Raw genomic sequence first — 25,383 nt, forward strand, 5'->3', positions numbered from 1 at the left:
TATACAATCTTCCAATTGCTCAGTCCCTATAGTAGGTAGGATTTGGCCCCCAATATTTTACAGTTTAGTGTTATGCCTGGGGATATGCTACAGTATCTGGGGAAAGGGAATGATGGTTACTAGTGAGCTGGCCTTAGATTAGGGAGGTTACTCCGGTGAGCCCAGGGAAATCACATGGGCCCCTAAAAGGAGACGAGGAAGGCAGACGGTTCTGTCAGAGAGGTGCAAGGATGAAAAAAGAAACAGGCAAAATGTGCAGCATGAGAACAATCATAGTACTCGCGCTGGATGCATCGTGGCTGACTTGAAAACAGAGGAGGGGGCCGAGGTCTGAGGAATATAGGTGGCCACTGGAAGCTGGGAACATCAAGGGCAGTTCTGTTGAGACCCTGATTTCATTTCAGTGAGACCCGTGACTGATTTCTGACCTACAGAACTGTAAGATAATACACTTCTGGTGTTTTCAACTAGTAAATTTGTGATAATCTGTTCTATCAGCAATAGAAAATCAATACACTCCCTACAGCCAGTTAATCAGCATTTCCTATCGGCTCTATCCTAAAAATATATGCATAAATTGACTATTTCTCACCACACCCTTGTTCCATTTTGGTCCACACTGCCACTATCTCTCGCCTCACTTGCCGCTGGAGCCTCCTAACCAAGGTCTCTGCTTTTGCCCTCAAAATCCTTCAGTCAGTCCAAACACAGCAGCTGGGCTGGTCCTGCTAAGTCGTCAGTGGCATCGGGTCTTTCTGCCGCTTGAAATCCTCCACTGGTGTCAGAGCTCCCCACGCAGGACAGCCAGAGCCCGTGAATGGCCATCCAGACTCCCCCTGCTCCGGCTCCTCCCCTGCTCGTCCCTTGTACGCACTCTGCTCCCCTGCGCGTTTGTCTCGCTGTCCCTCCAGCATGCTGACATGGCCCAGGGTACAGGCATTTGTACCCCGCTGAAATGCTCACCCCCAGATATCTGTGTGATTAACTCCCTGTGGCCTTGAGGTGGTCTCCTCAGCATTGATCGTTCTCTATCATACCAAGCATTTACCCCATCACTCATGGTCACCCACACCAGACAGCTGGGCATCGGACAGGCAGAGATTTTGTCTGCTTCATTCACAGTTGTCTTTCACATGATAAAGCCCCAGTCAGTATTTGATGAAATAACGCACTTCTCCCGTGGAATATGATTCTCAGTCAGTTTGTTCTTTTGCTCCTATTCCCGCTGCAATGATCCTACCCCTACTCTCCCTTCTCACATGGAAATTTCATCAGTAGGCTCTCAAATGGTGTGTTTGTTTCCAGCTCTCAGTATCAGCCTTTAATCCATCCTATAGATAAACACCCCTGACTGAGCTTCACTAGAAATCATCTGTAGTACATAAATGCTCTTTTTAATAATAGCTGCCTCTTGGTCTCTGGGTTTATTACTTTACTACTCCAGATTGCCTTTTAACTCAAACCTAGACGTTATTTTGTACTGCAGATATTTTGCCTAAGAAACTTTATAACTTTCCCATTAACTTTTTGTGTATTCATCAAATCAGTACAGAATTTAAGTTTAAAGACCTGCTTTCCAATTTACGTTTGCTGTGACAACTACTCTCTGGTGAGCTGGGACAAGATGGCTTTAATCTCTTTCACTTGACACTGCTGGAAGGCATGAGAGGGGCAGGAAGGAGCAGTGAACCCAGTGGACAGTGAACCCTGCCCTCAGTATGCTTACAGAGTCACAGAGGAGATGGCCATTAAGTGAATAGCTACAAGTGAGAAGAATAATAAAATGGGATCTAGGAGTGCTACTGAAAGCTGTCTGGAGATTGTGATATGGCGGCTGAGATTCAATTCCTTCATAGCTGAAGTAACAGGATTAGACCAGATGACATCTTAGGTACATCCCAAATCATAGATTCTTTGCTGTCATTGCCATTAAAAAAAATATATATATATATATGTCTATATCTATATATCAGAACTTCTCAGTGTAGTCTAGTTTAACTAGCAAGCCCACAAAAAACCATGAAAAGAACTACTTGAGTCTTCCTGTTATGCATAGTTATTATTGTATATAATGTGCTGTCAGTTGTCTTAGATATAGATCTGCAATCCCTATTTGAAAGGCTTGGAAACACATATGCCACGAAATTAATTATTTCTTTCCAAATTGCACAGGTTAAAAAATATTAATAGGTCAGGGAAAGTTTTACCATTAAACAAGCTACAAAAAAAATGGTTTCATAGTGTTTTAGATCTCAAATTGTGGTTAATAGATTGTGAAGAATGCTTATTTTAGATCAATTCAACCACTGGTTTTAGAGCCAATCAAGATAAATTGATTTATATCTATTTCTTTGAAGCCTTCTCCATGTATGCCAAAGGTGGAATACTTCTCTCACACGAGAACTTGGGAAAGTAGATGATGAAAACAAAAAGAGAAAAATCCATACATAAAAATACATGAAAGGTGAAAAATGTAATAGTCTTGTGAAGACAACGGAAATTTGGATTTGGTATCCTTAGAAAAATGTGATTCCACAAGCCAGCTAACTTTAGGGGATAAAAAAATTGACTCCCATGCTGAGAATTTTGGGGGGAAGTGAGTTTACTTTGTATCTATCTGTATATGAACTAATAATTAATGCATTTTGCAGTCCAGTATATCATCAAAAATTCATTGGTAAAAAAATTTCATTATCAATTTGAATAGACAATTTGAGAGAAAATCAGTTGCTTTTCAGATGGGTATTTTTAGAAAAATAAATGCAATAAATTGCATAAATTGGCAACATTTTATATTATTTTTCATTTTACTAGGAGATAGGACTTTTAATGATGTTTTATGGAATAAGCATTTTTTTCTTTGAATATTTCAGACAATGAAAAGAAAGCTGCCTCTAATATTTAAAGGGAATTTTATCTCCCATATTCCCATCAAAACATAGCAAGCAATATAAAACATGAGAAACCACATCAACAAGCGTTTTTCTGTTTTGTCACGTACCTTCTTTGTCATTGTGGTGGATAATTGCATCCTGTATCATGTCAGCAAGGTTAAAGTGAACTTTCTGGTTCTTCCCATGCTTCAGCCTTTTCAAGAATCCTTCTTGCTTCTGAAAAGCCTTCTCCCGTTCATAGTAGGCCTTGATTTGCTCACAGCGCATGCGCTTCACCAGACGCTGCCTTTGGCCCAGAGGAAGGGACTCCAGCAGGCACTGGTCAATTTCCATTTCATGAGATCGAAAAACGTTACATAGCTGAAAGCAACCTGAAAGAAAAGCATGTGGAAGTCAATGGACCTATTATCATAACCAGTATAGTAGCACTACAAAGTATACTTGATTTTATATTACCCATTGCACAAGTCATAAACTCATTTGATTCTCTTTGCATTTAATATAAATACAAAGACATTTGTACAGACTGGGGAGAAACAGAGTTAATGTCTTACTCAATATTTCAAAGTGTTCTATAGATTCAGTGCAATCCCTATCAAAATACCAACATCATTTTGCACAGATTTAGAAAAAATAATTCTATGCTTTGTATGGAACCAGAAGACCCCATATAGGAAAAACAATCTTAGGCAAAAAGAACAAATTGGAAGGCATCAATTTATTAGACTTCAAGCTGTACTACAAGGCTATAGTAACTAAAACAGCATAGCATTGGCACAAGAAGAGACATAGACCAATGAAAAAGAATTGAGAACCCAGATATAAAACCACCCTCATATATCCATATGATCTTTGACAAAGCCGACAAAAACATACTCAGGGGAAAAGAATCCTTATTCAATAAATAGTACTGGGAAAATTGGATAGCCACATGTAGAAGACTAAAACAAGATCCACACCTTTCACCTCTCACAAAAATCAGCTCACGATGGATAACAGACTTAAACCTAAGGCATGAAACTATAAGAATTCTAGAAGAAAATGTTGAAAAAACTCTTATTGGCCTAGGGAAAGAATGTATGTAGAAGATCCCAAAGGCAAACACCGCAACAACAAAAATAAATAAATGGGACCTGATCAAATTAAAAAGTCTCTGCACAGCCAAGGAAACTATCATGAGAGCAAAAAGACAACCTACAGAATGGGAGAAAATAATTGCATGTTATATATCCAATAAAGGGCTAATAACTAGAATCTATATAGAACTCAGGAAAATCAGCAAGAAAAAATCAAACAAGCCTATTAGAAAGTCAACAAAGGATATGAACAGAAACTTTTCAAAAGAAGACAGACTAATGGCCAGCAAACATATGAAAAACTGCCAAAGGTCCCTAATCTTCAGGGAAATGCAAATCAAAACCACAATGAGATATCACTTATCTCCAGTAAGAATGGCCTTTATAAAAAAAATCCCCAAACAATAAATACTGGCATGGATGCAGAGAAATAGGAGCACTCATACATTGCTGGTAGGACTGCAAACTAGTGCAACCTCTGTAGAAAGAAATATGGAGATACCTCAAAGAGATACAAATAGAACTACCATTGGATCCAGCAATCCCATTACTGGGCATCTACCCAAAGGAACAAAAGACATTCTGTAGAAAAAAACATTTGCACTAGAATATTTATAACAGCAAAATTCACAATTGCAAAGATGTGGAAACAGCCCAAGTGCCCATCAATACACAAGCAGATTAATAAAATGTGGTATATGTATACTATGAAGTTCTACTCAGACACAAAAAACAATGGTGATCTAGCACCTCTTGTACTATCCTGGATAGAGCTGGAGCCCATTCTACTAAGTGAAGTTTCACAAGAATGTAAAAACAAGCACCACATGTACTCGCCATCAAATTGCTATTAACTGATCAATGCTTAAGTGCACATTTAGTAATAACATTCATCAGGTGTCAGGCAGATGGAAGAGAGGGGAGGAGGGGATGGTTACATTCACACCTGATGGGTGTGGTGCGCACTGTCTGGGGGATGGAAATGCTTGAAGCTCTGACTCAGGTGGAGCAAAGGCAATATGTAACCGAAACATTTGTACCCCTGTAATATGCTGAAGTAAGAAAAATATTGCATGGTAATAAAACAAATGATAGAATTAGATATAGATACACAGTCTCGCCTAACATAATTACTTACAATTCATCCTTTCCTATTTCTTTAATGCATACCAAAGGCCTATCTGTTTTACCTTTGTGTTAAACTCATCTGTCTAATTGAATAATCCTAACTAAACTTTACACTTTAAATTTTGGCAGAAAGACATTGCAAGTTTTTAACAACACCATAATATAATTATTTTCGCCTATCCTGTTGACAAATTATGACTCTGTTAATTTAGTGTAATAGAATGTATATATGCTATCAATTGTTTATACAATGCAGTAATCATTTTTCACCAATTTATTGTTGAACCTTTTTCATCATGATCAGTGACATTCGTTTCCAAGACCTAGTTATACTTAATTATAACTATGATTAAGTATAAAGAAAAATTATGATTAAGTATAAAGACTGAGAGATGGCACAGAGATTTTTATTTTTGCAACTCAAAATCATGAATAGAATTTTGATTCTGTGGTCTTTGTTTTATTTCTACAGTGATTAACAAACTGAATTTCCTGTTCTGAAATTGACAACATTCACTTTCTTTCAAGATGCTATTTCTCATTAACACCATTTTAAAGTACCTGTAATGGAACTGTACAAATACTTACATTTACCACCAGGTTAAAATTTTACTATTGCCAGACAATTAATGTTAAAACACTGAAAAATGTAGAATCTGGCTCACAAATACAGATTCAGATGAGTGTTATGTTCTTAAGATATTTATGACATAGGTCCCCAAGCAAGTTTAAGTAATTTTTCCTGCACAAAATGTGGTTGACCATACGTCATAACTGAAAAGATTATATACTAAGGGTCTGCTGCATCTTTGGATAGGTACCCCTTAATGGGGTACTTAATGTACCCCATTTAGATACTTAATGTATCTGCAAAAGTAATGTTATAAGTATCAACTAGCTACATGTAAAATGTCCCCTTTCCAATGACCTAAACACAAATAGACAACAGCACTTCTGAAATAACGGTAAATTGCTCTGGAGTACGTTTATTTGATAAAAGGCATGATCACTGCCACAAATCAATCGACCCAGAGAGCTCATTAATAAATAAGAAATGTCTTCCGCCTTCAAATCTGTTTAGAAAACTGTACTAGGTTTGATTTATTGACTTTGATGCTCATGACACTTTGACTTCTGTGACTTTCCTGGCTTGTCATTAGGTGCCCAGGGAATCATCAGAACCACAAAGAAACTTAAAAACGTAAAACAACTTGCAGAGTGTCATGCGCTGATTAGCAAGCAGTTGACGGTTGAGGATAATCTAATAAACACAGCAGTCCTCTCATTTTTAACTCTTAAGAAGGGTCTCGTGGTGAAATTTCAATTAACTTTTAAGGAATCTTCTGTGACAGCTCATGATTCATTGAATAATCTCTCACAGGCTATCAAAAAGGAGTGCCAAGGGTTGCTCTTAAATTAATTTTCTTATTGCCCCTTATGATTTGGAAATCAAGTAGTGTGGTTGTGAAATTTCAAATCCATAAATGTATGAAATATTGATTTTCTTGTTAAATAATTTTTCATGCTTTGATTTTAAATAGTCTGCAAATTGATCATTTGATTATCTGAAAATGTATTGGGCATTGTGACTTTTTAAAAAAAATTTAATTATAAGTAGATCAGCTATGTCATGTACACATGCATCTATCAATCTATAAGACAACACACACTAAAAATAACAGATTTGTGGAAAACACAGGTTTGAAGCAGTCTACTCGAAACCTATGGAACTTTGTAACCAGAGCACTAAGAATGACAGTAATTAATTAATATCTCAGGTGATGACATGGACATCCCAGGTAGGCGGGTGGTGATGGCTGCAGGAAGAGGCATGTGATACTGAGCTGCACAGGGTCAGTGTGCTCCTCTCAGACAGGAGTCCTGGGTGCAGGCACACATCTTTAATTGTTGTATAATGGAGTGACAGGGTTTTATCTGGAAGCAACTGAACTGAAGGCTGTACCCTAATAAAGACTGTACTTCTTCTCCCACTATTCTTGTATTCTTTGCCTAGAAAAAAACACACGTGAACTAACACAACTTCAATATTGTATAAGACTTCATTCTCACAATCATACATGAGTTAATGGTATTACAAAGACACATGCAGCAAAACAGCATATTTTCATTGTTGTGGCAGAAATTGACTAGCTCTCTATAAAACCAGTTTTTCCTATTCCTCGACACAATAGTAGACATGATTTTTTAGCTCCCCATGCTTGCAACTACTCCTAGCATGGCCAATTGCAAGCTCCCAATGTGATGGGGAGAGCTGCGCATAATCGGCCCTTGGCAGTCAGTGCATCACCGCATCGGCTACACAACCCCAGGAGTTCAGCCTTTCACTCACCAGAAATATCAATAACACATATTCATGAATGACTTCCAAGGCATGTTTGAAGCAGACAGTATTATGACCCACTTCTCAAGTGTAAATAACTATAGATATAACAGACTTCATCTAAGATGTTTAACTGATTTAATCAAGCTATAGTTTGAGTTACTGTAGGAAGTAGATAAGTAACTCACATACTTTAAAATTTTGAATCATCACCTCATTCACTTATAGAAGGCAATGCAAAAAGGAAAGACTAGTGAAATTAAAGTCAACTGGGTTTCCACTCTTAGATATATTTCTTATCTGTGACTTTGAGCAAAGATTTTTTTAAAAAACATTTTTAAAAGGAGCTAATAAGTCAAGTGGCTGATATATTTAAAAAATGGGAGGTAGTTTGTAAAAAGAGTCTGGCACGAAGTAAGTAATCAATGCATTGTGACTGTTATTACAGCAGTAACGTTGTCAGGACCTGTGTCCCAAGTGCTGCTATGGAGTGTGTGAAGAAAACCCAAGGGAGGGACTCCATTCTACTGACACTCCAAAGCTCTCCCCCGGTTTATTTTTTATTTGGTTCTCCAGTGAGCCAGGAGTGTTCCAGATGCAAGACCACTACACTTGCTGGTCCTTTTGCCTGAAATGCTCACCTCCCCAACAGCTAAAGAGGGTGGTTAGCACCCACCCTTCCTCCAGCTTGTCACTCAAAATCCCCTTTTCATAAGACTTTCACAGGACAGTTTCTATTTGCAAATGTCCCCTGAAAAATTCTTCCATACCTACTTCTTGCTTTATTTTTCTCCTTAGTATCTATCAGTCTGCAATATACTTATTTAATGTCAATTGCTGCACTTAGATCATACATTGTACTTATACCAATACTAATCTGTTTCCTAAAATATTTATACCATGTATTTTCCTATTTGTCTGTGACCGCTCATGAAGGCAGGAAGTTGGGCTGCTTTTTCCACTGCTTATCCTCAGCATCTGGAACAGTAGGTATTCAATAGTTTTGTTGTTGTTGCTTTGTGGTTGAATGGCATTGTTGAATGAACCAATAGACTGTTGGCAGGTCCTTTATTAGGATCCAGTACTCAACATGTGGCAGATGTATGCTTATTACTTTTGCTTTTACAGGAATGCAAGATGACATTGTGCTCTCATCTAACTTTTCTTTCTTACAGAATTATCTGGCCTGTGGCAACATAATCAAGTGCCTACTTGTACTGATTTCCTTATCTACAGTGTTACTTTTTTTTTTTATGGGGAGGGAATCCTATGTATTTGGCATTTTGCAATTCTAGATACAAATTTACTGCCAGAAGTTCCTGCCCAGCAAATGTGCATCAACATATGACTAAACTTGAAAGCCAGCAAACAAAATATAGAAAGGAGAAGGCAAAAATGTATATTTAGAAATAAATATATGACCTATCATAAATAAAATAATAGTTGCCACACACTTTGTTTTGTAGGGCCCTATGCACAATGTCATGACCTGGGAACATTACATTATAGCAAACCAGAAATATAAAGAATAAAATTAAGAGGAAAATGTATTAAAAAAAATGAACTCTTGAAATTATTCTGCTGTACAACTGCCAGAAATGCCTCATTTCGAATGGAATGTTAATCTTTATATGGCCATAGTACAATGAGTGTTCAAGATTTTTACACATATCTCTCCATGATTGCCAGATTAAGAAACCAAAACATTACTAAGAACATAGAATATTTGGTCTTAAGAACATTTAGAAATATTTGCATCCAATTTTCAGGGAACACACTTCTTTTTCATTAATTCATAAATGATTTATGAGATTGACTATGTCTTAGGCCACAAAGCCCAGCAAAACTCAACAAATACTGAAGAACTGAATTTACACAGGCATTTCCTTAACATAACTGAAAATGGATATTAACTACAGAAATGGAATCACATTTCTCAATATGTTCAGAAACTTACAAAGCCAATTCTAAATAAAGCATGGTTCAAAGACAAAAACATCATAGAAGTAATAAATTTTAGAATTGGGCATTGGAAATAAAATTTGCATCACAATTTTGTGGATGAAACTAAAGCAATTGATAGAAATAAATTATAGCTTTAAATACATATTTGGAAAGAGTACGTTTTGAAATCAATAGGCAAAATATTTGGTATATAAAGTTAGAAAAGAACAATAAAAGAAGCCCAAACAAAAAAGAAAAAAGAAAATATACAGTAATGGGGACATGAATAAATAGAAATAAAACAAGGAAAGATAAAAATGAAGAAAGACATGAGAAATGGACACTATCTAGAAAAATACAACTTACAAAAAGCGACTCAAGAAGAAATAGAAAATGAATAGATTTTTAATCATTATTTAACTAAATCAATTATAAAAAATCTATTGACCAGAAGCAAAAACAAACAAAGACTAAACAAACAACAAAAACAAAGAAACTGACCCAGACAATTTTACTAGTCTTTACCCGCATTTTTATCCCATTTTTCCAGAGAATAAAAAAAAGATGAAATTACCTCAAATCATTTTCTGATATCAGCATAAGCTTGCTACCAAAACCAAATGAGCACATTACAGAAAGAAGAGTTACAGGTCCATCTAATATATAAATACACATACAAATAGCCTATATGCATGCATATTAGCAAAATGAACCCAAATGCATAGTTTTTCAGTGGAAGGAAAGAATGGCTTATCTTAAAACATCTAGTAATCTAAGTTACTATTTTATTTCATTTATTTATTTATTTTTTAAATTTCAGAATATTACAGAGGTACAATGTTTAGGTTACATATATTGCCTTTGCCCCATCCAAGTCAGAGCTATAAGCATGCCCATCCCACAGACAGTGTGTACTGCATCCATTGGGTGTGAATATACCCATCTGCTCCTCCTTCCTCCTACCTGCCTGATTCCCAATGCATGTTATTACTATATATGCACAGAAGTGTTGATCAACTAGTCCCAATTTGATGGTGAGTACATGTGATGCTTGTTTTTCCATTCTTGTGATACTTCGCTTAGTAGAATGGGTTCCTGCTCTATCCAGGATAATACAAGAGGTACGAGATCACCATTGTTTTTTGTGGCTGAGTAGACTCCATAGTTTACATATACATTTTATTAATTCACTCATGTATTGATGGACACCAAGTTACCATTTTAAATTCTGTTTAAAATTCAGGAAAAGAAAGTCCTCTACTGTTGCTTCTATTCTTCCTCAAAATGAGGTGTAAGCACAGGGAAAAAAGGAAAATGAATAATGGGCATAAAATGTGGGTAGGAAAAGGAAAAAAATCCATTATCATTGTAAATACTGTTACCTACATAGAAAAACCAACACAGCCCATGAATCAGCTATTAGTCCATACTTTCACTGAATACACACAGAATATTAGCTACATTTTCAAACCTAACAAATGATATTTCATCTCACTAACATACAGGGAAACCTAAAATAGATGAAAAATGTCAGTGATTGAGAAAGTTGATAAACGTCATTGCTATTGAAAAGCAAATTGGAAATACATAGTAAAATGAAAGATGTATCTCTCCTTCACCAAGATATGTATCCTAGAAACCTCTTGAAATATATTGCAAATAAAGATAAACAAATGAAAAATAATATAGCATGCAATAAAAAATTTCAGGTAATAAAAATAAACCTTTTAAACAATCCCCTCCCTTATTTTTAGAGGAAAGATGTCCATTTTGCCACCTTCTTCCTTCAATATTTTCTATGTGTGGCATTGGTAGAGAAATAGACACTTAGATCCATGGAACAAAATAGAGAATCCAGAAATAGTTTCACACAAATACAGCCAACCGATTTGTGACAAAGGTGCAGAAGCCAGTCAGTGGAAGGAACAGACCTTGCAACAAATGATGCTGGAGCAACAAGGGGAAGGATTTTTTTCATACATGCAAAATTTATACAGATTGCACATACTAATTATGTAAGTTTTCAAAAATAGAAAATAATAAAAGCACAAGAAATAATAAAACATATATGAAATAATAAATGTGGACTATTATTTTACATCATATATAAAATTAACTCAAAATGGATTAAAGACCTAAATATAAGACCTAACTATAAACCCCCTAAAAGAAAACATAAAGGAAAATCTTCATATGATTATACTTGGCAATGAATCCTTCAATATGACACCAAAAGCACAAATAATAACAGCAAAAATAGACCAATGGGGCTTTGTCAAATGTGAAAACTTTTGTGCATCAAGGGAAACAATCTACACAGTGCAAAGGCGACCTACAGAATGGGAGAAAATATTTGCAAATCATACATCTGATAAGTGGTTAATATGCAGAATACACAAATAGTTCTTACAACTCAACAACAAAAATCAAATTTCATGGTTTAAAAATGGGTCAAAGACTTGAACAGACATTTCTACAAAGATGACATACAAATGGCCAACAAGTATATTAAAAGATGCTCAACATCATTAATCATCAGAGAAATGCAAGTCAAAACCACAATGTGATATCACCTCATACTCACTAGGGTGACTACTATCAAAGAAATAGAAAATAAAAATTGTTGGTGAAGATGAGAAGAAATTGGAATCCTTGTTCACTGTTGGTAGGATCATAAAATGGGAGAGCAACCATGGAAAACAGTATGGAGGCTCCTCAAAAACATTAAAAATTGAACTATCATAATATCTGGCAACTCCACTTCTGGATATACATTAAAAAATAAAAACAGTGTCTCAAAGAGATATTTGCACCCCTGTGTTCCTAGCAGCACTATTCACATTAGCCAAGAGGTGGGAGCACCCCGAGTGTCTGTAGATGAGTGGATAACCAAAATGTTGTCTACACACACAATGGAATATCAATCAGGCTTAAAAATGAAGAAATTCCTGTCGCATTCGACAATGTGAATGAATGTTGAAGACATTATTTTAATGAAATATACCAGTCACTAAAAGATAAATACCATAGTATATGAGGTATCTAAAGTAATCTAACTCTTAGAAAGTAGAAATGGTGGTTGCCAGGGACTGAGGGAAAAGGGGAGTTGTTGTTTAATGGGTACAAAGCTTCAGATCTGGAAGACAAAACCATTCCGAAGATCTGTTTCACAATAATGTGAATATACCTAATAATCCTGAACTGTACACTTAAAAATAGTCGAGATGGTATATTTTATGTTGTGCTTTTTTTAACAACAGAAATTTTTTTAAAAAAAGTAATGACACAAATAGCTGCATAGCACAGCTTTAAAAACATACATACCTAGATTAAGTATTACACAAAAAATTTGGTAGTAAATTTGTTATTTATACCACTTTATAAAAATATTTGCTATGAATTTTGAGAGCCTGATTGTTGTTCAAGAAAAGAATCCTGCATGCAGGTGCAGCACACACGCGCACACACACACACACACACATATTGATATCTTGCTCTCGACTTCTCTTCTAGCAGAAGTTTTATTCTCAGAATCCATTGTTAGAACAAGCTTCCAGAGATTTCTTACTGCACATACAATGACAATGAAACAAAAGAACAATGAGGATTCTCAAAGACAAGAGTATAATCAATTTCAGCATACTCCCCCAGAGCCTTAAAAAAACTCTCCTCAGGCATCGAAGTATTTAGAAAGTGCTAGATTTTAACATCTTTGTAATCAAGCTGCAGGTCCCTATCCCACTTCCCTTTATTTCTTTTAAGCAAAAGAAATTACATTTGGGCAAGATGTAGATGTTATGCTCTAAACTAAGCAGTTAGATCTACAACACCTCTCTCCCATAATCCTGCATTTAAACACTTCTTTAAAAGATGGAGAAATAAACCATTTATATAAACATGAACAATTTAAATTCCACTCAAGAAAATCAGCAATATTTTTCATCTCACTACTTTGGAACTATCGCTACGTTTTTTAAAATTATGTATCAAGAATTCATTTCTTGGTTTTCCTTGGGTATTTTTTTCTAGTGAGAGAATATCCTAAATGTTTTCTTTTTAAATTAAAATGGAAATAAAACACATGACATAAAAATCACTGTATAACCGAAACTATCTTTATTTTTGCACACCAATCTATGCTCTTGTATGCTTAATGTTTCCCTATGCTTAGTATTTCTTTAATAACAAGTGATTTTCTTTGTGATAAGCAGTTTTCAGTGAATATAGATTTACAGTCATAATTTCTTCCGGGATTCGTTTCAGGATAATAATGTAATAAAAGTGAAGACTGTCACTATGATGTGATGTTGCTGGCTCGTTCTCCCAGTGGACCCAAATGTCTAGTCCAACCTGGGGCTTATGCTATGAATGCTATGTCTTGTTCCACAAATGGTTCCAAAATCGTGTCCATGTGCTAATGCCCCAGCACAAAGATTGACACAGAGCTCCAAAGGACCGGGTTCCCTTTCAGAGGCAATCCGCTACATTCAGGATGGGGAGCGCCTGCTGACTGGGACTTCTGCCTTTTGTACCAAGTGCCTGGTGCCAAATCCTCACTCAGCTACTTGCTAGTTGCACGAATTTCGCCAAATTGCATTTCCTCTCTGTGTCCCAAGTCTCTTTCAGAAGGAGGACTCAATGATAAAATGCATGTGAAGTATCAGGCAAGGGTCTGGCACATCCTGTCTTAGCTGTTGTCTCATCAGATACACACTTAAGGAGGACTTCTCTGGAAAAGTCCAGCCCCTTTATAGGGGGTTCAGATTAGAATTGCCTACTGATGGCTGTTAGATGCATGGCACATTGTGGACTCCAAAGACTGTCTTTTCCTGAACGTCCCGACCATTCCCCATTCACCGTGCTCCCACTACTGGGTTTCTTCAAGATTTGGAAATGCTAATTGCCCCTCTGTTCACTCCAAGAGAGGATGATACTTTGAAATTAAAACTGTCTCAGACAAGCTTAAATTCCTGGCCCAAACAGGCTGTATCTTGAGAGAGAAATTCTCCTTAGATTTATACTCAATAAAATAAATTTAGACCCTCTACCTCAAATATACATTTTTGAACTTTCAAATGTTGGATAATCTGCTCTGAATCCACATCTATGTATTTCATCCCTAATCAACATTTTCAGTCCTGGTTGGAAGAAACTCAGCTTACTATTTCTGCCAGACGAGGTATTTAGTAGACAAATTCCCTGGTGCTCAGAACAGGATACTCATCAGCTTCAACAATCTGCTTCTCTCTCCAGAAACATAAGCCCCGCTGGCTCCAGCCATGCGACTTCCTGAATGCCTTTAGTCTGAGTCCTGAAGCAACATTGTAAAATGAACATTGCACATGTCAAATACAAGACCAATGAGCACACGCTTTACCTTAACAATTCCTCTTTAAATTCTTTTCTTTTTAATTCAAAAGCTTGTGTGTGTGTGTCTGTGTGTGTGCACATGTACCCAGGCAACTTCAATTTCATGGTTGTAAGTAGAAATTTTTAAAGATATCTCATCATATTCTTGAGTCTTGGAAAAAATTTTATTTTTTCCAAGAGGCCAGGCGTGGTGACATTTTTTGAGGTATTTTGAGGCCAGGCGTGGTGACACACCCTGTAATCCTATCACTCTGGGAGGCAGAGGAGGACGGATTGCTTAAGATCAGGAGTTCAAAACCAGCCTGAGCAAGAGTGAGACCCCGTCTCTACTATAAATAGAAAGAAATTAATTGGCCAGAGAAAAATATATATAGAAAAAATTAGCTGGGCATGGTGGCACGTGCCCGTAGGCCCAGCTACTCGGGAGACTGAAGCAGAAGGATTGCTGGAGCCCAGGAGTTTAGGTTGCTGTGAGCTAGGCTCACAGCACTCTAGCCCAGGCAACAGAATGAGACTCTGTCTCAAAAAAAAAATAATAATTTTTTTGATATAAAGTATTTTCTATTTGGTATTATTTTGAAACCAAACATTTTCAGCACTAAAATGCCTTGAAACAAAATTGAATTTCACATTTAATATATAATGTTGGCTTTAGTGTCTGTTTTTTTCTGTTTGATGATAAATATTCTTAAGGGAAATTAAGATGCTAAAATTTCTATTATCTTTTCTAGGTTATACATATAGATTGTGTTTATAAATGATTTTCATTGCTCTTCATATCAATCTGTAAGACATATTCAAATGAAAAAAATTCCTTAAGGTCAAGATACAATTCCGAGATAAGCATATCTCTACGTGACATAGGGACCTGTCTTACCTTGAGTCTTGATTATTGCATTGAACACCCTCGCCATTGGTCTCTCACCACTCCGCTATACTAGAAAGGCTGTTCAAAATCACATTTAAGACCACTGTCAATGGTCTCCAGGTTTCTTACTGAAGGTTTCTCAAATCCCAAACAAATCAGCCTTTTCTATACCTTGCATCCCCATTCCTATTTTCTTGCTATTCCATTATATAGAATCTACCAATCCCATCAACTACCTAGAGTGGCCCATTATTTTTTTCAGGAGCATCTTCCTTCTGGAGAGTCACTCGTTTCTGTCACTCCATGTTTTCCTACTGGGTTTATGAGGAAGTTTGTCCAATTCAATGCCCACAGGACTGGAAACCTGCCCTAGGCTGAGCCCATCATAATGTCCCTGACACTGATGATCAATGACTGGTGTAGGATATGATCCTAGTGGGGACAATTCCATGAACTTTGATAAATGGACAACGGAAGATTAATTTTTCAAAAAAACTAAGGCCCTCTCTGTTGTTTTAATACCACTCCTGTAGGATATAGGAATTTGCTGTCAAGGCCCATATCTTCTGAGACAGAGAGAGAGAGAGAGAGAGAGAGAGAGAGAGAGAGAGAGAGAGAGAGAGAGAGAGAGATGAGAATGAAAAATACCAGTCAAATCCCCAGAGTCCATTTCTACCAATACCTAAAACCAATAGGAATTTTGACTTTCTGGGCATAAGGGCCATGTTCCAGATATGAGAGCCAGTAAATCCCCTTCTGTACTTAAACCATTAAGAGTTTATTTCTGTCAGTGGCAACCAGTGACTCTCATAATATACAAATATGTGATGATCTTTTCTTTCTTCCTGCCAAAGAATATATGCCTTTAGCACATCTAGTTCTGTCCTCTTTTGCCATGAATGGAAAGCTCATTTCCTGTAGTAGAGCAAAGGTTTAAATATTTATACTATGTAGCACATGTATTGTAGACTATGTAATTTAAAATAATACAAGGCTTAGTATATACACATTGGATAGTTATAAGTTTAACAAGTTAGTACTCTGCACTGATATTGTTTGCCAACTAGGATAAAGAGGACAGTCACCTAAATATATCTAAAGAAGAATGGACGAAGTGCTAAGTTAAATTCAGATATCAGAAGACCTTAGTACTTGGAGAAGCCCAAATAAGATTCCATGCTTTTTTTTTTATCTGAAATTTGATAATAGATAAAAGTTCAAATTCAGATATGAGAAAAAATTTTTGAATTTCAAACTAAGAAAAAAAAATGGAAGATAGGAGTCACAGAAAAATTCCAAGCACTTGTAGAGTTCAGTTTGGCAGAAGCAAAGATACATAAGAGTAAAAAGTTGAAAATAAAGCTAAAACAAGAATTGGAGTCGCAACATTTCTGAGAGAGTAAAAATAGTTGTATCATTTTTAGTTCTGCCACAGGGACCAATTAAAGATTGTAGACAGCATTACAGTCACAGTAGTGGATTCTGTGAAAAATCTGGGGGCTTCTAGAGAGTAGCTGATGGGAAGACACACTGGGGAACATGGTCAGGAAGCTTCCTCACTGACTCGGGCTGAAAGTTCTGAGCGTCTGAACTAGAGTGTAACCATGCAAGATGATACCAGGCTGGGTGACAAGGATTATGAGGATAAAGAACTTTTAAGAGATGCTGAATAACTCCATGTGGGTGATAGGGAAAAAGTGGAGTTGGAAAGCAGAGAAAGAAATGTCTCTGAACTTTCCATTTTCATTGATTTTGGAACAGGGGTAAATATATGTGTGCATATGAATATGATTAATATGTATAATTAATCAATGGATATACATCGGTATATACATTCCTAGTGTTAATTGGCAATGCATCACATAGAAAATGTCCAGCACGCAAGTGGAAGTTTTTTTTTTTTTTGAGACAGAGTCTCACTCTGTTGCCCAGGCTGAAGTGCCATGGTGTCAGTCTAGCTCACAGCAACCTCAGACTTCTGGGCTCAAGCAATCCTCCTGCCTCAGCCTCCCAAGTACCTGGGACTACAGGCATGCACCACCATGCTCCGCTAATTTTTTCTATATATTTTTAGTTGTCCAGCTAATTTCTTTCTATTTTTTTAGTAGAGATGGGGTTGTACTCTTGCTCAGGCTGGTCTCAACTCCGGAGCTCAAAAGATCTGCCCACCTTGGCCTCCCAGAGTGCTAGGATTATAGGCATGAGCCACCGCGCCCAGCCTGGAATATATAGACATCAGCTGTACACAATTTCTTTAAGCTAGCTGTAATTTTATGTATGTAAGCACAAGTCTCACCTGATTACTACATATTTTTAAACTTTATAAAAATGAATAAATATTATAACATGTGATTTTATAAAAATGAATAAATGTTATAATATGTGATTTTAAAAGGCATGCATTTAACTATTTCTAAATAATAGCAAAATTACCTATAGTGATTATCTCTTTTTGATAGATTATACCAGTCACAGAACATTTTCATAAGACAATGGCCCACTGCCATTAATGCTAACTATAAATTAGCTTAATGCTAATTTATAAATTCCATAAAATGATATCAATTAGTTTATCATGAATTGAAAAGAGGCTTGGGAATCTGCCTTATGTATAATAGATTTTATTTCCATAACTTTTATTACTACCCAATAGTTTAACACTGTTATAGCTGGTTTTGAATAAAAAAATGAACAAAAATGTTTTTTCTAAATATAAAATAAGTTATGTGGCTTATCTGTGTGCCTCTGAAATCTTTGGATACATATTCAAAATTAATTGGGACAAAAACGAAAGTATGCTAAACATTACAGTAAGCATGGATAATACCATCCAAATAAATTAAGGAAGTCAGATTCTACCCAAAAAAAGAAAGAAAGAAAATCAAACTAACAAAAAAAAGCCCCTTTTTTTCCCTAATTTTCCTTTCATGAAAGCACCATTTCCTCCTCATGCAGACTTGTGATCCCAAACTAAGGGGTCAGAACAGATGTGGCTGGCGCCCTAGTGGACAGGTGTCATCTGCAGCCAGCCTGAGATTCGAGCAGAGATGCAGCAGGGCTGAGAGTCAGTACTTGACCTTGGAAACGCTTCTAAGAGTGTGTTCTGCCTCACCCTTGAGTCCTCGCCCCCTGTACCCCATGGAAGGGCCGGGGAATCTAGAGACGCTGATTCCACTTTTGCCATGGCTCCAGCTTCAACTACTTGACACAGGGAGAGGCAGGGGACATACAGGCTCTTGTAGAGGATGGAAAGTGTGGCACAGGGAGTGTTGGGCTATACCATCCTTTGGGGCCATATCCATCCTTTCGGACACTCAGAGCCTTGTGACCTATTATTCTCCAAGTAATTGCATCCAGCGTTGATCTCTCTTGCCTTTTGCAACTCAGCATGTGTGTTTGGCAGGGTCGTGGCTGGTAAGGAGAACAGCTCAGGAAGCCTTTTCCCAGAATTCTCGTATGTGAATGAGACAGTACTCCTTATCTTGTGGGAGTGCAAGTTGGTTGGTGTAACATCGGGGGCAGGGAGGAGGCAAGTTTGAGATCTCTGAATGTTGAGAAATGCATTGGAAGCCTTTTAAAGCTACAAGGGAACAGCGTACATACTAAACCTCACAAGGCTTAGGGATAATTTTCAACACTGAAAACTGTTGTAGGTACTGGGGAAATAAAGAGAAAAACTCTTAAAATAGGACTCCATTAATGAATATCAATGAGAGTCATTTATGTGTACTGATTACTACTGATGACTCATTTTCATTTATGAAATACTATTCTAAGTGTCATTAATATATGTCAGATTTTATTAATGTAAATTTTGTTTCATACCAAGGTAGGATCATTGTGTGATCAGTCTTTTATTTTTCTTCAACATATTATGTGGATACAAATGTTAAGGTTACATATATTCCCCATCCCCCCCCCATTCAGAGCTTCAAGCGCATCCATGCCCCAGATGGTGCACATCGCATGCACTCATTATGTATGTATATACCCATCCCCTCCCTCCCACCTGCCCAACACCTGATAAATGTTATTCCTGCATGTCCACTTATGTGTTGATCAGTTAATACCAATTTGCTGGTGAGTACATGTGGTGCTCATTTTTCCATTCTTGGGATGCTTCACTTAATAGAATGGGGTTCCAGCTCTATCCAAGAAAATACAAGATGTGCTATATCACCATTGTTTCTTACAGCTGAATAGTATTCCATGGTATACATATACCACATTTTATTAATCCACTCATGTGTTGATGGGCACTTGGGTTGTTTCCACATCTTCGCAATTGTGAATTGTGCTGCTATAAACATTCAAATGCAGGTGTCTTTTTCATACAGTGGTTTTTGTTCTTTTGGGTAGATGCCCAGTAATGGGATTGCTGGATCAAATGGCAGATCCACATGTATCACTTTAAGGTATCTCCATATTGCTCTCCACAGAAGTGGAACTAGTTTGGAGTCCCATCAGCAACGTAGAAGTGTTCCTTTCTCTCCACATCCACATCAACATTTATTGTTTTGGGACTTGTTAATAAAGGCCATTCTCACTGGAGATAAGTAATATCTCCTTGTGGTTTTGATTTGCATTTCCCTGATAAATGAGAGATGTTGAGCATTTTTTCATATGTTTGTTGGCCATTATTTTGTCTTCTTTTGGAAAGTTTATGTTTATGTCCTTTGCCCACTTTTTGATAGGGCTGTTTGATTTTTCCTTGCTGATTTACCTGAGTTCTAAATAGATTCTAGTTATCAGGCCTTTATTGGATGTGTAGCTTGCAAAAATTTTCTCTCATTCTGTGGGTTGTCTTTTTGCTCTCGTGATAGTTTATTTAGCTATGCAGAAGATTTTTAATTTGATTAGGTCCCATTTATTTATTTTTGTTGATGCTGTGATTGTCTTTGGGGTCTTCTTCATAAATTCTTTGCCTAGGCTGATGTCTAGGAGAGTATTTTCAACATTTTCCTCTAGAATTCTAATAGTTTCACACCTAAGGTTTAAGTCTGTTACCCAGCGTGAGTTGATTTTTGTGAGAGGTGAAAGGTATGGATCCTGTTTCAGTCTTCTACTTGTGGCTATCCAGTTTTCCCACAACCATTTATTGAATAATGATTCTTTTACCCAGTGTATGGTTTTGTCTGCTTTGTCAAAGATCAGATGGCTATACGAGGATGGTTTTATATCTGGGTTCCCTGTTCTGTTCCACTGGTCAATTTCCCTGTTCTTGAACCAGTCACAAGCTGTTTTAATTACTATAGGCTTGTAGTATAGTTTGAAGTCTGGTAAATTGATACCTCCCATTTTGTTTTTATTGCCTAGGATTGCTTTTGCTATACAGGATCGTCTCTGATTCCATACGAAGCAAAAATTATTTTTTCTATATCTGTGAAAAATGATGATGGTATTTTAATAGGGATTGCATTGACTCTGTAGATCATCTTGGGTAGTATACACATTTAAACAGATTCTGCCAACCCACAAGCATGGTATGGTCTTCCACCTGGTTACATCCTCTGCTATTTCCTTCTTCAGTGTTTCATAGTTCTCCCTATAGAGGTCTTTTACCTCCTTATTTAAATATATTCCTAGGTACTTTATTTTCTTTGTTGCTATTTTTAAGGGATTTGAGTCTTTGATTTGGTTCTCACTTGTACTGTTGTTGGTGTATATGAATGCCTCTGATTTCTGTGTATTGATTTTGTATCCTGAGACTTTAGTGAATTCATTTTAAATTCAAGGAGTCTCTTGGTTGAATCCTTGGGGTTTTCTAGATATAATATCATATCATCAGCAAAGAGTGAGAGTTTGATCTCTTCTGCTCCCATTTGGATGCCCTTAATTGCGCTCTCTTGTCTGATTGCCTTGGTAAGGACTTCCAGCACTATGTTGAATAGAAGTGGAGATAGTGGGCAGCCTTGCCTTGTTCCATTCTAAGTGGGAATGCTTTCAAATTTTCCCCATTCAGTATGATGTTGGCTGTGGGTTTGTCATATATGGCTTGTATCATTTTTAGGTAAGCCTTGTCTATGCCTATTTTGTTAAGCGTTCTTATCATAAAAGGGCGTTGAACTTTGTCAAATGATTTTTCTGCATCTATTGAGAGGATCATATGGTCTTTCTTTTTCCTTCTGTTTATATGGTGAATTACATTTATAGATTTGCATATGTTGAACCATCCCTCCATCTCTGGGATGAAGCCCACTTGGTTGTGATGGATTATTTTCTTGATAAGCACCTGGATTCGATTAGCTAGGATTTTGTTGAGAATTTTTGCATCTATATTCATAAGGGATATTGGTCTGTAGTTTCCTTTTTTTGTTGCATCCTTTCCTGGTTTTGGTATCAGGGTTATGTTCGCTTCATAAAATGTGTTGGGGAGGTTTCCATCCTTCTCAATGTTGTGGAATAATTTTTTCAGGATAGGCACCAGATCTTCTTTGTAAGTGTGGTAAAATTCAAGTGTGTGAAACCATCTGGTCCGGGACTTTTCTTTTTAGAAAAGTTCTCTATTGCTGTTTTAATTTCATTACTTGATATTGGTCTGTTCAGGAATTCTGTTTCTTCCTGGTTGAGCCTAGGGAGGCTGTGTGTTTCTAAGAATTTGTCCATTTCCTCCACATCTTCCAGTTTGTGTACATAAAGGTTTCTGTAGTATTCATAAATTATGTCTTGTATCTCTGTGGCATCAGTTGTAATTTCTCCTTTATTTTTTTGATGGAGCTTATTAGAAATCTTTCATTTCTGCTTTTTGTTAGTCTAGCCAAAGGCGTGTCAATTTTGTTTATTTTTTCAAAGAACCAACTTTTTGTTTTATTAATCTTCCATATAGTTTCCCTGTTGTCAATTTCATTTAGTTCTGATTTTATCTTAATGATTTCACTTCTTCTGCTGCATTTGTGGCCAGTTTGTTCTTCTTTCTCCAGCTCATTGAGTCTAATCAGTCTTTACCTGAGAGCCCATGCCCAACCCAGATCTGGCCCAGTGTAGGGGCCAGGACACCATGAGTGAGGAAGGCACAGAAGACCCTGCCAGGGCCACTGCCTCTTCCCTGTCCCTGCCCTGGTATCCCTGCCACCATTTCCTGGGGACACAGGGACATAGGGATACAGAGATAAGGCACAAAAAACTACTTGAAAGTAAATCCCGAAACAACACTTAGGAACTTCTTAATTTTCCAAAAACTAGTTTAGAAAATGCTACTAGTATTATTCTATTTATAGTCTTGAACTAAAATTGCTACTATTAACTGTATCAAAAATTATCAACCAAACATCCTAAAAGTATTTTTATAGAACTGAACTCCAGCCTAGCTAGTATCTTCTGGCATGTTCAATGGTGTGAGGGTTGAACACAGATTCTCTTTCTAAGATCTTCATAGATGCTGAAAATCAATTATTAAGATACTTTTAAAATTCCATTTATGCTCAAATCAATAGATAAAGAGAACATTAATACAAGGTAAGGGAAAGAGGACTGAAGATGTTAAATGCAATATATATTTTAGAGGCTGTTGCTTATAAATAGGAGTTTGAGGTCATTAAGAATTTCTTTTTTATAAAGCATTTCGAAACGTACACAGACTATGGGCCTTCTGTTGAAAAGCACCAGCACTACTAATTATTAGAAAAGTCTTTCTATCATGCCACTGTAGTAAAAGAGAAATGAAGTTTATTATTTCAGCACATGGATTATAATGATTTAGATAAATGATAGATAGAGAAAGAAAGAAAGAAAAGAAGAAAGAAAGAAAGAAAGAAAGAAAGAAAGAAAGAAAGAAAGAAAGAAAGAAAGAAAGAAAGAAAGAAAGAAAAATTATTCCAACCATTTGAGACCAGGTATTTAGACAGGAAGTGGAGTAGGAGAAGCACGGGGCCCCAGAGATTAGAAGCTGGAGGTCATCAGTGTGATACAGTGGGAGTGTCCCTGGGCTGGCACTCTGAACCAGACAGGCATGGGCACTAAAAGTCTATTCTGTTGGCAGAATGAGCTCAGGAATTACCCCCCATCTGAAAATTGAGAACCCAAAATTCAAAACCTGAGTACAGAAAGAGAAGCCCAAGTCTGGACCCTGGATATTGGACCTAGGACAAATGAACTCGGTTCGAGGACAAAACCCAGCAATATTCCTCTCTGCTGAACTTGTCTAACTAAGATGTTTTAAAAATAAGATTGTTTATCTAATATTTCCCATCCTCACAGCTTCATAACTAACTCTTGGTGGGTTGAGTACTGCATTTCTATGACTTCTGCTTGCTAGTGGACTCCTTTATGGCGATTCAGGAATTTCAGTGTGTCAGGAGTCAGGATGCAATAGAAATCACAGTCCCAAGTATCTACCCAAGGAAAATAAAACCATGAACCCATGGAAAAAAAAACAAAAACAAAAACAAAAACTTATTTGAACATTTATAGAGGTTGTATTCATAATAGCCAAAGACCAGAAACAGCTAAAATGCCTACAAATTAGTGAATAGATACACATACTGTGGTATATCCATAAAATTAGACACCACTCAGTAAAAAAAGGAACAAACCTTGATACATGCATCAATTGGGATAATTGCCAGATGCATCATACTAAAAAATAGAAGCCAGTTTCTTTAAATAACTAAATTTAATTACCATAAAACCCAGCAATTGCATTCTTGCACATTTGCCAAAGAGAAAAGAGAACATAAGTCCACACAAAAACCAGTACAGGATTGTTCATAGTAACTTTACTTGTGATATACAAAACTATAACAGAAACAACCAAAATACCTCTCAATAGGTGAATAGTTCAGCAACCATGGTATGTATCTCCTACAGAAGACTACTCAGTAACAAAAAGGAAGAAACCATGGCATGCACAACTTGGATTGATCTCAAAGGCATTATGCTGAGGGGGTAAAAAAAAAAAGCCAATCTCAAAGATTCCATATTGTATGATTCCATCTATATGACATTCTGGAAAAGGCAAAGCTGTAGGGACAGAAATCTGGTCTGTGGTTGCCAGAGGCTTGTGATTATGGGAGGAGATTGACTATAAAGGGACATGAAGAATCTCTTTGGAGTGAGAAAAATGTTCCATATCTTCATTGTGAGGCACTTAAATGATGGTATGCATTTGTCAAAACATTTTGAACCATACACCTAAAAATAGTTCTGTGTGTAAATTATACCTCAATGAACCTGATTTAACAGACAAAACAATAATGGCAGATAGTTAAATTTAGAACCAGACTTTCAAATTGCTGTAAGGCAAAGTGTCAAAATAGATTTATAAAATACTGAGGCATATTCAGTTACATGCTGTCACAATGAGCACTTTCAATGAGAGAAACAATGTACTGTCCACATCACTGGTGGCCTCTTGTCAACCTTTCCAGCGGATACTTCCAAAGCACACACCACACTGTTTCCACTTCACACCAGACTGCTGGCAGACCCTGCTCTTGAACCAGTGTTACTTGTGTTCTTCCTGGAAGACCTCTTAACTCCTTTGTGAACCACTCTTCCTCTATCTGCTCTTCTAAAATTTCTTCCCAAAGCCATCCATTTCCTGCTGGCTATTTCTTCCCCTACCATGGCTTAAGTTAAATCAATATGTAATGGCTCCAGAGTCTATTTCAAATACACATCTCTCACTGAGCTTCAGATCTGTGTATATGACTACATACTGGGTAGCTCTCCTGGGACCTCCTGAGACCCTGCACACCCAAATCTGTCTCTAAAATCACTTCCAATCTGAAGCTTAGTAGTGATACCATATACACAGTTGCTTAA

The 25,383-nt window shown here is 36.8% G+C and overlaps 1 protein-coding gene across 2 annotated transcripts in view; it reads right to left on the bottom strand.

Moving 5' to 3' along the window:
* MYO16 (myosin XVI) overlaps positions 1-25,383 on the bottom strand; it is a 610,163-nt gene that overhangs the window by 461,189 nt on the left and 123,591 nt on the right. For both annotated transcript variants that reach the window (XM_012751938.3, XM_012751933.2), the window contains exon 2: positions 3,002-3,265. In XM_012751938.3, the coding sequence (XP_012607392.2) occupies positions 3,002-3,227 (226 nt within the window). In that variant the 5' untranslated portion in view covers positions 3,228-3,265. The remainder of the gene's footprint in view (positions 1-3,001; positions 3,266-25,383) is intronic.

Source organism: Microcebus murinus, chromosome 13 (genome assembly GCF_040939455.1).
Source record: "Microcebus murinus isolate Inina chromosome 13, M.murinus_Inina_mat1.0, whole genome shotgun sequence".
Classification (NCBI taxonomy): Eukaryota; Metazoa; Chordata; class Mammalia; order Primates; family Cheirogaleidae; genus Microcebus; species Microcebus murinus.